General features: G+C 36.8%; 1 protein-coding gene across 4 annotated transcripts in view; it reads left to right on the top strand.

Annotated features, from left to right (window-relative positions):
• LOC6585797 (zinc finger protein 2) overlaps positions 1-8,066 on the top strand; it is a 51,295-nt gene extending 43,229 nt beyond the window's left edge. For 2 of the 4 annotated variants that reach the window (XM_032732908.2, XM_032732907.2), the window contains exons 10-11: positions 62-3,058; positions 5,403-6,185. In XM_032732908.2, coding sequence (XP_032588799.1) covers positions 62-3,058; positions 5,403-6,161 — 3,756 coding nt within the window. In that variant the 3' untranslated portion in view covers positions 6,162-6,185. Of the gene's footprint in view, positions 1-61; positions 3,059-4,803; positions 4,902-5,402; positions 6,186-8,008 lie in introns of those variants that run through there. The other 2 variants (XM_032732909.2, XM_032732910.2) reach the window with 2 other exon arrangements.
• Positions 8,067-13,036: the final 4,970 nt, after the last annotated feature.

The following is a 13,036-nucleotide window of genomic DNA, read 5'->3' as shown; positions in this document are numbered from 1 at the left end:
GCGAGAGAGCGAGAGAGCGAGTGAGCGAGAGATGATAAGACATTAATAAATACTTTTGCAGGTTGTTAAGCACTGGTTCCGCAACACGTTGTTTAAGGAACGACAGCGCAACAAGGACTCGCCGTACAACTTCAATAATCCGCCGTCGACTACTCTTAATCTAGAGGAATATGAGCGTACTGGACAAGCAAAGGTGACCTCTTTAGCTCCAGCGGATGCTCCAGTGGCGCCAACTTCAGCGGCAGCAGTAGGAGCAGCAGCTGCAGCCAGCAACAACCTAATAGCAACAACATCGTTACCAGCGGCAACGGCAACAGCAACTGCAACAGATCTGAGTAGCAACAGCAACATAAGTGATTTTTTTAAAGCGCAAGTTATTGACATGATGCCCACTCAGGCGGTAGCCGAGCAGGTAAACGCATTGCCATTGGAGGTGGAAATCAAATCTGAGCCGCACGACGACAACCTCGACTTCTTTCACAAAAGTCAATGCCAGCTTAAGCAGAATCAGCATCAGCAGGAGCAGGAGCAGCAGCAGCAGCAGCAGGAGGAGCAGCAGAAAGAACAGCAGGTGTTTCAGTTTCTGAGCCAACAGCAACAAATGGAGACAGCAGAGTCGCTGATGCCACACCTCGGTATGGACATGCATGATAACCCAATGCAGCAGCAGTCAGCCGGACACCATCACAGTCAACTGCAACAGCAACAGCAACAGCAACAGCCGCAGCAGCAACAGCAAACGAATTGCTTTGAAACGAAGTCGGAGAGTGGAAGCTCGGATGTGCTATCAAGACCGCCGACGCCGAATAGCATTGCACCCGGCAATTTGTATAGTAGCATGAACGATTTACTTAGTCAGCAGCTGGAGAACAGTGGCAGCAATATGGGACCGCCGAAGAAATTGCAGATATCTGGTAAATCATTTGAGAAGCTAGCGGGAACGAGCTCATCGTCAGGCGACCGGGCTTTGCCGACAGCGCAAGTTTGCTTGGAGAGCAACTCATCGAACTCATCGAACTCCTCGTCCTCAACATCCGGCGGCAAGCGCGCGAATCGCACGCGCTTCACGGACTATCAAATCAAGGTGCTGCAAGAGTTTTTTGAGAACAATTCGTATCCGAAGGACAGTGACTTGGAGTACCTAAGCAAGTTGCTGCTACTGTCGCCACGGGTAATTGTTGTGTGGTTCCAGAACGCACGACAGAAGCAGCGCAAAATCTATGAGAATCAGCCGAACAACTCCCTGTATGAAAGCGAGGAGACTAAGAAGCAGAATATCAACTACGCCTGCAAGAAGTGCAGTCTGATATTTCAGCGCTACTACGAGCTGATACGCCATCAGAAGAATCACTGCTTCAAGGAGGAAAACAACAAGAAGTCGGCCAAGGCGCAAATTGCAGCTGCGCAAATCGCTCATAATCTTAGCTCAGAGGACTCCAATTCCTCTATGGATATACATAATCACCAGGCAACTGGAAGCCTGGGTCAAAACGTGGCGGCTGCTGTTGCTGTGGCTGCAGCAGCAGCAGCCCACTCGGCACACTCTGCTCATTCGGCTCATTCGGCTCATTCGAGCTCACAGCCATTTGGATCATCTCCATCGCCGCAGCATCTATTTAGCAAGGCCTCATCGCTAACTGACTTTAGTCCATCGACGACACCAACGCCACCGCAGAGGGAGCGCAGCAATAGTCTGGACCAGCAGCGCTTGCCAAAATTTGATTGTGAGAAGTGCGAAATGCAGTTCAATCAATTGGAGTCACTGCGTGAGCATCAGCTCATGCACTTGATGAGTCCGGCTCTCTTTTCTGCCAGCAGCCATCAGCCGGCCAGTCAGTCTGAAGCAGCTTATGGCCCCTTTGGCAGTATATTGCAGGGGCTGCAGCAAGCAGCACAGCAGCAGCAGCAGCAGCAGCAGCAGCAGAAACAACAAGAGCCGCCAGCAAAGAAAAGAAAATGCTCTGAAAGCTCTTCAAATGCTGAGGAGGTATCAATGGGAGAGTTTGAGACTACTCAAAAGAAATACGAGTTCCTATATCAATACTTTATGCAGAACGAAGCCAGCGCAGAGCTTAAGCAACAATTTCTACTTCAGCATCAGCTGCAGCAGCAGCAGCAGCAACAGGGAAATGAAACGGACTTGGAGCTAGAGTTCTTGAGCGATTTCTATCAACAAAGAGAACTGAAGAAGGTCAATAGCTATGATTTTTTATTGCAATACTATCGAAAAAATGAGGATGGATTGAAGCAGCATAATCAGCAACTGTCATTTAGCGCCAGCAAGAAGCCCACAATTGAATTCCTGTTGCAATACTATCAGCTGAATGAATCTAAGAAGTTTTTTCAGTTAGCCGCCTCGCCCCAAACCAAGTCTCAGCCGTCGTCGCAGCAGCCGAACGCGACGACGGATGAACCAAACACATTGATCGGCTTACAGGAGCAGCAGCAGCTGCAAGAGAAAAAGGTTAAGGTGGAGCAAACTGAGCACCTGGAGGAGGTGCAGGAGAATTGCATCGATCCAGACGGAACTCAAGGCTGTCCAGCTGATGCGAATGATCTTCTGCCGCCCGACGAGAAGCTCAACAACAACCATATCAACATAAACATCAACGAAGCTCAACGCATGCTGAGCAGAGATACAAAGGAAAATGATGTCATTGAGCGTCGTGACATGGCCCTGGAGCAACTGAACCAGTCGAATGAACCAATCAATGGAGACAAGCAGAAATCGCTCAACGACAAGCCGCAGTATTTTCAAAACCTCGAAGACTTCCTCGACGCAACAATGATTGAGAACAATTCGCAAATGCTAACATTCAATGACGACGAGAATCCAAGTCCTAGAGTTGAGAGTATCAAGTCCAATGATTGTTTGCCCCTGGACACGACATCAGTGCAGCTCAGTGCGCCTTCCAAGCAGAACAAACGGCTGAGAACAACAATACTTCCAGATCAATTGAACTTCCTGTACGAGTGCTACCAGACCGAGTCGAATCCCAGCCGTAAAATGCTTGAGGAGATTTCCAAAAAAGTCAATCTTAAAAAACGTGTCGTGCAAGTAAGTTGAAGCCGCATCAGGCAATGCCAGTCCAGTTCTTCCGTTTAACTATCCATATATTCGCTCAGCGAAATCGCATATTACAAATTCGGTCGGCGTCTCCCGGCCTTGTCTTGATTTATTCTACTTTTGGCTCGCATCCCCCATTCGTTTCTCCGGTATTTTCATATTTTATTTTATACCCTGATCCCATTGACATCAGGGTATAATGGTTCTGTTGAAATGTATGCAACAGGCAGAAGGAGGCGTGGCAGACCCCGCAAAGTATATACAGTGACGAGCAAAACTGTAACACGAATTCAATGTTGCAACTTTAAGGATCTGTATTTTTCTACTTCTACTCTATGGATTTTTTAAATCTTAATTTTAGTTTGTTAGTACGATATTTAGCTGTCTTATCTGATTTATGATTATGGAATTTGAAATCATTCGGTTGGCTGGAATAATTATAAGAAATATAAATGTAAAGAAAGTCAAATGTTACAGTTTTGCACCCGGATCATTTTTAGTTCATTAATGCCATTTGCCATCAATTTTGCGTACCCTCGCATTTCAGGAAGAATCGAGCACCAAATGTCCTTGTTCCACTCCCACAGCTCTTTCATTCCGCTTGGAGCCACCCGTAATTCGCAAGCTGCGATTTCACATGACTCCATATATTTTCAATGATATTCATATCTGAAGAATACTCTGGCCACTTCAGGGTCATGAATCCTTGCCATATCATTTACTTTTTGAGCAAGTTAGACGCGTTCTTTGAGTCATTGCTCTGCATTTTTCAGTAGTAAAGCCCATATGTTCACTTAACTCTCCCAAATTCTTTTGTAAAGTTGTAAAGATCAGGTACTATCCCGAAAGGTTATTCCATCGATTAAAGCCAAGGGTCCATACAATCTTTGTTTGTGCTCCCCTAAGCCAGTTTGACAGTTGACAGTTTCCCTTACTGTACTGTTACAATCCACAGACTGAAATTTTCAGATAAGACAGCTAAATATCGTAGACTAGAAGCAAAATAATCAAAGTTGCAACATTGAATTTGTGTTACAGTTTTGCTCGTCACTGTAATACTCAATCAGGGCGACGAGCTGAGGCGATTTAGCCCTGTCCGTCTGTCTGTCCGTCCGTCTGTCCGTCTGTCCGTATGCTTGAGCTCGTCGATTTCAGAAGATGTAAGAGCTAGATTTATTCTTGATTTATTTTAAATGTCCGTATATACAGCGCGGATGTCGAGTTTACCTTTAAAATTCAATAAATCATCCCGTTATCGAATAAAAACATTCAAGTTCAAGTCAGATGCCAGTAAAGCTGATTGTGAATGATTTTTCATTTTTTATAATTTGTCAAATGTATAATAGAGATGTAGATATGTAGATCCTATGCTGAAAGTTTCATTAAATTCCGTTAAGTCAATCGACGTTAAAAAATAATAAAATGTTTTGTCAATTAACAAATGCACGTGCAGCAGCTACAGTCTTCGTAGCATCAGGTAGATTCGTTTAGTTTTGCTAGATGGCGCTGATTCAAAATATTTATATATTTAATTAAATTAATTTTTAAATTCTCTTTTATTTTTAAATACATCGAAACTTAAATTTTAACTATACTAAATGTACTAAATGTTATGTTTGGTTCATGGTAGTATTTAGTCGAGCACTCTCGACTAGAGTTCTCTTACTTGTTAATTTTGACCTTAATAGCTTATTAACGTTTTTTTTTGCTTTATTTTACTTTTATTTATTTTTTAGTGAAAACTGAAAACATAACTGTGAACTGTGCACTAAAATTCGGGCGCCAAATAAAATGTTTTGTTAAAAAGTTAATGATTAAACCAAATCAAATTTAAGTACCGCCTCACATTAGATCGACATCTCTATTATGAATGGGAGAACGAAGAAGAACATATATCTGATATTTTATATCGGGTATCTGCTGCATTGGAGTAAGATTTTCAATTTTGAAATAAGACTAAGCAAAAAATAATTGAATCAAAGGGTGTGGACTATAAAAGTTTAACCAAATCCTTGTATAATCCATGTATAATGACCACAACGGTCATGTCCGTCTGAAAGTTGGAGTCTCGAAATGCTCAAGGTCTCAGCATCGACTGATATTCAAGAGAAAAGCCGTAGAGAGAAGCCCGACTAACTAAAATAGTCATTTTGTAAACCTGCACACATACGGAGTCGATATGCGCTCTGAAATGAGAAGATCTGCTCTAACAATAGTTTTTCATGAATGCATTCCGTAGTAAACTTTATTAGAAATTATTAGAATGTTTCAATTCAAGTGTCAATAGTGAATGCTCCTAGTTATTAATTCAGCTGTCTTTGCAATGGACTTACAGGTTTGGTTTCAGAACTCTCGAGCTAAAGATAAGAAATCGAGGAATCAGCGACAATATGCGCACATTTCGGATGACAACAACAGCTTTGACGGATCCAGTGGCAAGGAGGTTGGCAACAACAGCAATAACAGCAACAATGGATGTCTTGGTGGTGCTGGCATCAAGTCAACCAAGACTCTAGCATTGAGCCAAGAGGGCAACGACCAGCAGCTGCAAGATTGCCAATTGTGCCAAATACCACAGGTGAATATGCATAAGCATGCATTCAGCGTGGAGCACATCTGCAAGATGAAGGACCTGCTTGAGCAGACCAGCGAGCTATATGCCCACAGCAATGCCAGCGGCAGCGACAACGACAACGAGAGCGACAGGGACAGGGAGAGGCGCTTCTACAGCCTCTCAAAGGCATTTCTACTGCAGCACGTCGTATCGAATGCGAGCAATAATATTGCACCCATCGCCTCAACTGGGCAACTGGGCGATGAGAACAATTGCTTACTGAACTACGACCCGAGTGCATCGGTGTCCGCTGTAGATGATTCGGCGGCAGATGGGCGACCGGCTGCGTCAACTGCGATGGGCCATCGTCACCTGGCCGGAGACATCGCCGTATCCGTGAAAGACAACGACGTCGACATGCCAGAGGCTGGCCGAAAGAATTCGTCGGCCAATCGAGATCTAATGCAACAACTATTCAATCGCAATCACATTACTGGTAAGATTTGCGAAATCACATGGATCGCCCCAGCGGAAATATAAATTATATTATTATTATTATTATTATTATTTGGTTTATATTTATTTTAATTCGCTTTGTTTGATATCATTTTGTGATTCTTGAGTTTGATTGTTCGCGTAGACGCGTGCATTCATGCACACATTAGAGAACAGATGCCTGCAAGTATAAACGATGACTGAGGCCACATACATGTACATAGGTGTGCATGTGGATGCATGAGTAAGCAAATATGTATGTGCATACGATGCATACGCATGCATACATGCGTGTATGCATGCATGTCAGCTTACACATGGACAGGCGTTGAGGAGTGCGGAAAAGTCAGATAATTAAGTTTTAAGATAGGTCCACTAAGATACACTCGTACATATATCTACATGTAAGTGGTTTATTTATTAGGCTATTTAGATTTTAGTTGCATGTTACATATGTATGTACATATATGTATGTGTGCCCAACGACGTAGCATTATAAATGTATTCATACATTCGCAGAACGTAATATCAAAGACTAAACAGAAATTGTTTTTAACGACGAATACGGATTAGTTAGCTAACAAAAAATATATACATATAAGTATATTTACGGATGCCTCGCAATTTTTATTCATAATGGATAGGTATTTAGTAAGTGCGAATGATATGCTAACATAACTGACAATTAATGTGTGTCTTAAGCATCAAATAATTAAGAAAAAGCTATACTTATGTATGTAGTAATATCTCTAATGAACCAGGAAACACAATCTTCCAGTTTACACTCAACACTAAAAGTGCTCTAGCTTATAAACATGCGTATGCATACATAAATGTGTGTATGTATTATATTCATATACATATATGAAAGTGTTAATGAATGAATATACATATATGTAATTCCTGATTGATAGATTGATACATACGTCAACGATCATTGTTTTTTGAGTATGACAATATAAACAAAAACAATTACAAACTCAAATGATTATAATTTTTAAAATTCTGTAAAAAAAATTCTTGTTTTATTAAAATTTTAAAATCTAATTTTTAATCAATTTTGTTTTTTGTTTTTAATTTTTCAACTAACATGCTTCTGCTTATTATATATTATACCCTTAAATACACTGAAAGTGCGTTCAAAATATTATCTATTTCAGTCGACTCTCGGTGTTTCGAAATTTAAGGGACTCTTAAAATACTACGAATTATCGAATGTTCGAAATATTAAATGGTTCGAAATTTTTTAGAGAAAATGAATAAGATTTCGGATTATCAAGGGTTTTTATTAAACTGCTGATATTTTACATATTTGTAATTGTATTATCAAATTAATTGTTCTTTGAAAAGGATTACTGAATTACTGAGTGCATAAAATATGTGGGAATAATTCGAAATATAAAGAGAATTTGTAGGGGACACGTGATTACTTTGAAATAAATGAGAGGTTCGAAATATCGCAGGTTTGAAATACCAAGAGTCGACTGAATATGCATATCGTCGCATTCCCGCGAAATGATCCTATGTCAAAATGTAATTTTACAGAAGAAGCTCTCTTTAAATTATGTTACTTTATGTTAGTATTCATACGCTTAAATTGAAATTGATTTTCCGAATCTAGAGCGAATTCACTTGTTATTTTTTGCAAGTATGTGAGACGGACGTTTTCTAGGCGCTCTATATTAAAATGTTAAAAGAATCGCAAAAAATCAACATATAATCATTTCGCGGGAATGCGCCGATATGTACATATATATGATATATATATATATATATATATATATATATATATATATATGTGAAGAGTATAGGGTATGCGACAAGTCGTTCACTCACGACTTGAAATTAAAAACAAATCGGTAAGCAGTAGTAAAGAATTTTTTTCTGAACAGTTATAGGTGGGAAATAATTTGGAATGCTTTCACTAATTGACTTTATATGATTTCTGAGGTAAGTTCCTGTATATACCTCTATATACGTATAAGTATAGAGAGAGAGAGATAGAGATGTGTATGTCTCTCTTTCTCTTTCTCTCTGTCTCTGTCTGTGTCTATCTCTCTCCGTACGTGTATCTAAGATTATATATATTTATTTATTTACAGAAAATAATTCGACGAAATAAAACAAAAAATAGAAAGGAAGAGAAGGAGGAGGATATTAAATCATTATTTAATGAAACCCAAATATATATAAATATATATTTATATATCTTAACTACTATATGTAAACTTGAAAGTTCCTATTTTAAAGAAATTTAATGCGACTAAATTTATACATAATGTATGTGTAAGCTAACGAGATTATATAAATATTTAACATAAGAAATATACGGAAGTGTTCCTAACTATTCAAATTCAAAAAAAAAAAAAAAAAAAAAAAAATTATAACGAAAACTTAAAAAAGGAGAATAGAAAGGGAATTATAAAAGAATACTGCAAATCTCTCGTTGTCTGCAGGGTTTGCAGTTAACTGATAATTATGTTCTCTCAATATATACTTAGTGTAATACGTACATGCAAACATATAAACCATATATATATATATATATATATATATATATATATATATATATATATATATATATATATATATATATATATATGTATGATGGTTTATATGTAAAACTACGCAAAACTAGATGACACGAGAAAAAAAGCTCGAATTAGAGAGATGCAAACTGAGTTCCTAGCATTATATTGCTTTATGCCTTTATTTTCTATTTAAGATATATTAATTAAACAATATATAACTATATATTTAAAAAAATGAAACATCTGAACACAGATGTCAGTTTCGGCTTGCCGGAGAGCACTATAAATGGCATACATATGTATGCATATATATACACCCAAATGCTCAATATTTTGACGTCTGAAAACACCTACATATACATATATTTTACTATTATGTTTTTAATTGTGTCAAATTATGAGTTATAACTTTTTCGAATGTACATTCAAAAGAAACAACAGGTGTGCATGCGTATGCAAAAACAAATTATTTTAGAAAATGTGCCAATGCTGTAGTTTCACATATATTCGCGTATTTGTATTTACATGTGTTCCTATATATTTAAATATGCATACATTTTGTAGCGAGACGCGACTGGCTAACTAACTGACTAACTGACTGATTGACTTATTGACTAAAGTCATAGTTTTATTTATTCCTTTTGTCGAACGATAAAAATATAAATAAATTATGTATTACTTCGAAATATTTCAAATTAAGTTCCCCAAGTTCTTCTAAATATACGACAGATATCAGATAGTTAAGTTCTACTCTACAGGTCCTCACTATGGCACCTTAATATACCAGGCGATCATACCCTATTATAATATTATGTTTTTATTATAAATGATAAATGCATATACAGTCCTTCGAAAATACGCAAGACAATTAAAAATTTGTTTATCAAATCAGCTAATTATATCTTCAAATGAATCAAACTTCAATGATATGCCAGCTATCTTGGAATTGATTTTTCGCTCGCGAGCGCAAATCTACTTCACAATTAAATTGGAATTAATAGTTATAATATTTTATTTTTTGCAACTTTTGTTAAATATGTTTTAAGCTTCCATAACAGTGTCAAATATTATACCGTTATATATGAACATCACCATCTCTAATAACATTTGTAAATATATCTGTTCTTATGCGTTATCCTCACTAAAATGAAAATATAAAACTGCGATCTTGATTCCAGTTCAAAAAGGCTGGAGAGGATGTACTGCTACTGGCAGTACGTATACATACGAGCCCCAACCACTAATGATTGAACACACTTCATTATCAATACTACTAGAGATAACGCATTCCAATGTACTTTGTCTTTAAGGTTTAAGGTTTATTCTATTTCCAACAACAACAATATGAGTAATTTATTTAAAAGATAAACTTGAGATGAAAAAAATTACCACTATTAATTCGCGCGCTGCATAATATGGTTTCCTATCATACTTAAAACAACAATTTAATTAACATTACAATTGTGTAACGTCGCCTTTAACCTGTAATACGCATTAAGCCCAAGTTTTTGCAGTTCTCTTGAGAATTTAATTCCTACATCTCTTGCAACTTGGTTTTCAAGTCGGAAATGTTCCTTTGTGGCTCCTTTGGAAGCTTACTTTTGCAGTGTGCGAGCACGCTCCGTCCTGCTGAAAACGGAATGCATCGTTAAGAAAATACAATTCTCTTTAAGACAAAATGCATTGGTATGCGTTATCTTTAGTAGTATTGATAACATCGAGTGTTGTACAAGGCGCTCTGCAAGCTTTTTCTGACAATCTCTCAGCGAACTGAACACTTTCAATTTGAATCCAGGCTATAGGTATCTCATCTGTAGACACTTCGTGGTTTCTCGTAGCGGGGCACCCACGCCATGAGTACTTTAGTTATTGATTTCATTATTGATTAGGTCTAGGCACAAGACGAAGAAGACGAACAGATTTAAGGGGAATGTGATCCGGGGGTGATCCAAAAATAAATTTGTTGCAAGACAACGGCAAATATTATTACAGTTGATATGCTACATTTCAAAATGTGAAATGTGTGTGCGTTAAACTACTTAATTCTCGAAAGGTGTATTTGAAGAATTTCAAAATATATATTTTACTATTGTACACTCCATTAAAAACCATTTTTTTTTATTTGCTGAATATTGAATCGATCATTGCTAAGTAATGACGAAATCGAAACCAAATAGTTAATTTAAACTTTCTTTTTGTTATTATTATATTATATATATTACAGTTATTTCATAACTGAAATGGAAAACAATTGTAATGTATACAAGAAATCCCATAAACTAAATTTCGGAGTTTAAGAAACAAACTTTAAATTAAAAGTTCCTATAGCATTAAAAATAATAATAATATTTCTTTAACTATAAGAACGTACTAATATGCAAAAATATATACATACATATATAATAAATTATAGACCTCGCAAGGAAATTCATAACTGAAATGGAAAACAATTGTAATGTTGAAAAAAAATATAGAAAAGAGTGCATGAGTTGCATATAGCTTCCTTATATTACTTTTGATTTATTCTCACACAGACATAAACACACTCAAACAACTGCTTGTCGAATTACTTCATCTGCGGACCTATGTATATGGCAACCAATATACCCCTAAAAGTTGGCGACATATCACACACATACACACACACATGTATACATATATAAGCAAGCAAGCATATACATACATACATATTTGCAAGCATTTATTCCGTGTAAGTGTCGGCACACAAAACAACAATAATCATAATGTTAATCAAGAGTTGCTGCAATGCTTGCAGAGAAATATATTATATAAAATGTATGTATAATCTATATATATATATATATATATATATATATAAAGTTCCTATTATAATAAATGGCAAAAGATGTGCAGATATTATAAAATTATAAATAAAATAAAAACTAACACATTCAAATGCTGTCTATTATTTTAGGTTTAATAATGATGTGTCTGGCAAAAAAGATGTTCCACGCCTTTTCCCGTCAGAAATGGCTTTTTTTACAGTTAGAATGCGAAAAAAAATTGTAAAACAGAGGGAAGCGAGAATTCGAGCTTTTTTTTCAAATTTATGATTTTTATTTTTTAATTTGATCAGTATTTTTTTTTGCTGCATACCTTATTTAGTATTTAAATAGAAAATTTATCGACGAAGCAACCATTATTATCGCACAGTCTCCCGCCACTAGGCTATTCAAATTTTCGCCAATATTGTCACCTCTAATTAATGTGTATTACCGTAAAACTTTTACGAATACATTTCAAATGCCAAAAGAATTGTACAAGCAGAAAGTTCGTGATGTTAGGCTGCACAGCTCAGAGTTTAAATATTGGTTGAGGAAGGACTTAACTGTAGCTATTGCTAAAGCAATATTACGAATTGCGAATTAGCGATTCGCGCGTACATGCTTCAAAGAAAAGGCATATTGGCGCATTGGAAGGGCACCAACAATCAGTGCCAAAGACTATTAACAAGAGATAGTTCCTTTGTATGTTCATAGTTGAGCATACGGCAATTTTTCCTGTAGATCATTTTAGTGATCTATGCCAAAAAAATTTCATGACAGATGCTCAGCTTTAAAAAATAAAGCTGCATCGCACGAAGTGCATGTTATTAAAAACATTTTAGCTCCGTATTTTTATGACGATCTTAAGAGGCTTTGAGAGCTATACATATGTATGTATGTAGATAAAAATGAATGCTATCAGGAAGAGAAGGGCTGTGACGAGATAATAGCCTTTTTTTAAATTATTGTTTTGACATTATATGTATATATTTTTCTTTTTGAATGTGTTAAAAGACCTTATTAAGTTTATGAAATATAACAGTTTTTTTTTTTTATTTATTTTTGTTGCTCACGACTTGTGTGGACTTTTTTATTTTTATTTTTTTGCATGATCTACCTTGTTTTGCTCCAGAAAAAACGGCAAAGCTGGTTCCATGACGAGGAGTACGCTTCGCCCAGCTACTAACCATATGTTCACTAGCCAGTGACTATAACTAATTTTTGCAATTGGCAAATGGACTAGTAGCAGCACTAACCATATGTATTGTATCGATGTTTTACATTCTCAATATAAATATAATTCAGAATTTCACTCAGAACTTCGATCTGGTGTTTTGCGATGGTGCTGTTTTCCATTACAAAATCGATGTTAAGACGTCTATGTTTGTGCTTGAACATGGAACCAAATATTATCATTATTAAATCATGAAAACGCAAATAATTCGCAAATAATTTGAGCAATGCCAACCCTTTCAAGAGTTCTGTCACTGACTAGATCAATTCTTCGAAGGGTTCAGGGGATTTCATAGTCGAGCAGTCTCGACTAGAGCTTTCTTACTTATTCGCATATGCACACATACACGCACACACACAAGCATACATA

The sequence above is a fragment of the Drosophila mojavensis genome, unplaced genomic scaffold, assembly GCF_018153725.1.
Source record: "Drosophila mojavensis isolate 15081-1352.22 unplaced genomic scaffold, ASM1815372v1 contig_151, whole genome shotgun sequence".
NCBI classification, from domain to species: Eukaryota; Metazoa; Arthropoda; class Insecta; order Diptera; family Drosophilidae; genus Drosophila; species Drosophila mojavensis.
This window is presented reverse-complemented; position numbering and strand designations above follow the sequence as displayed.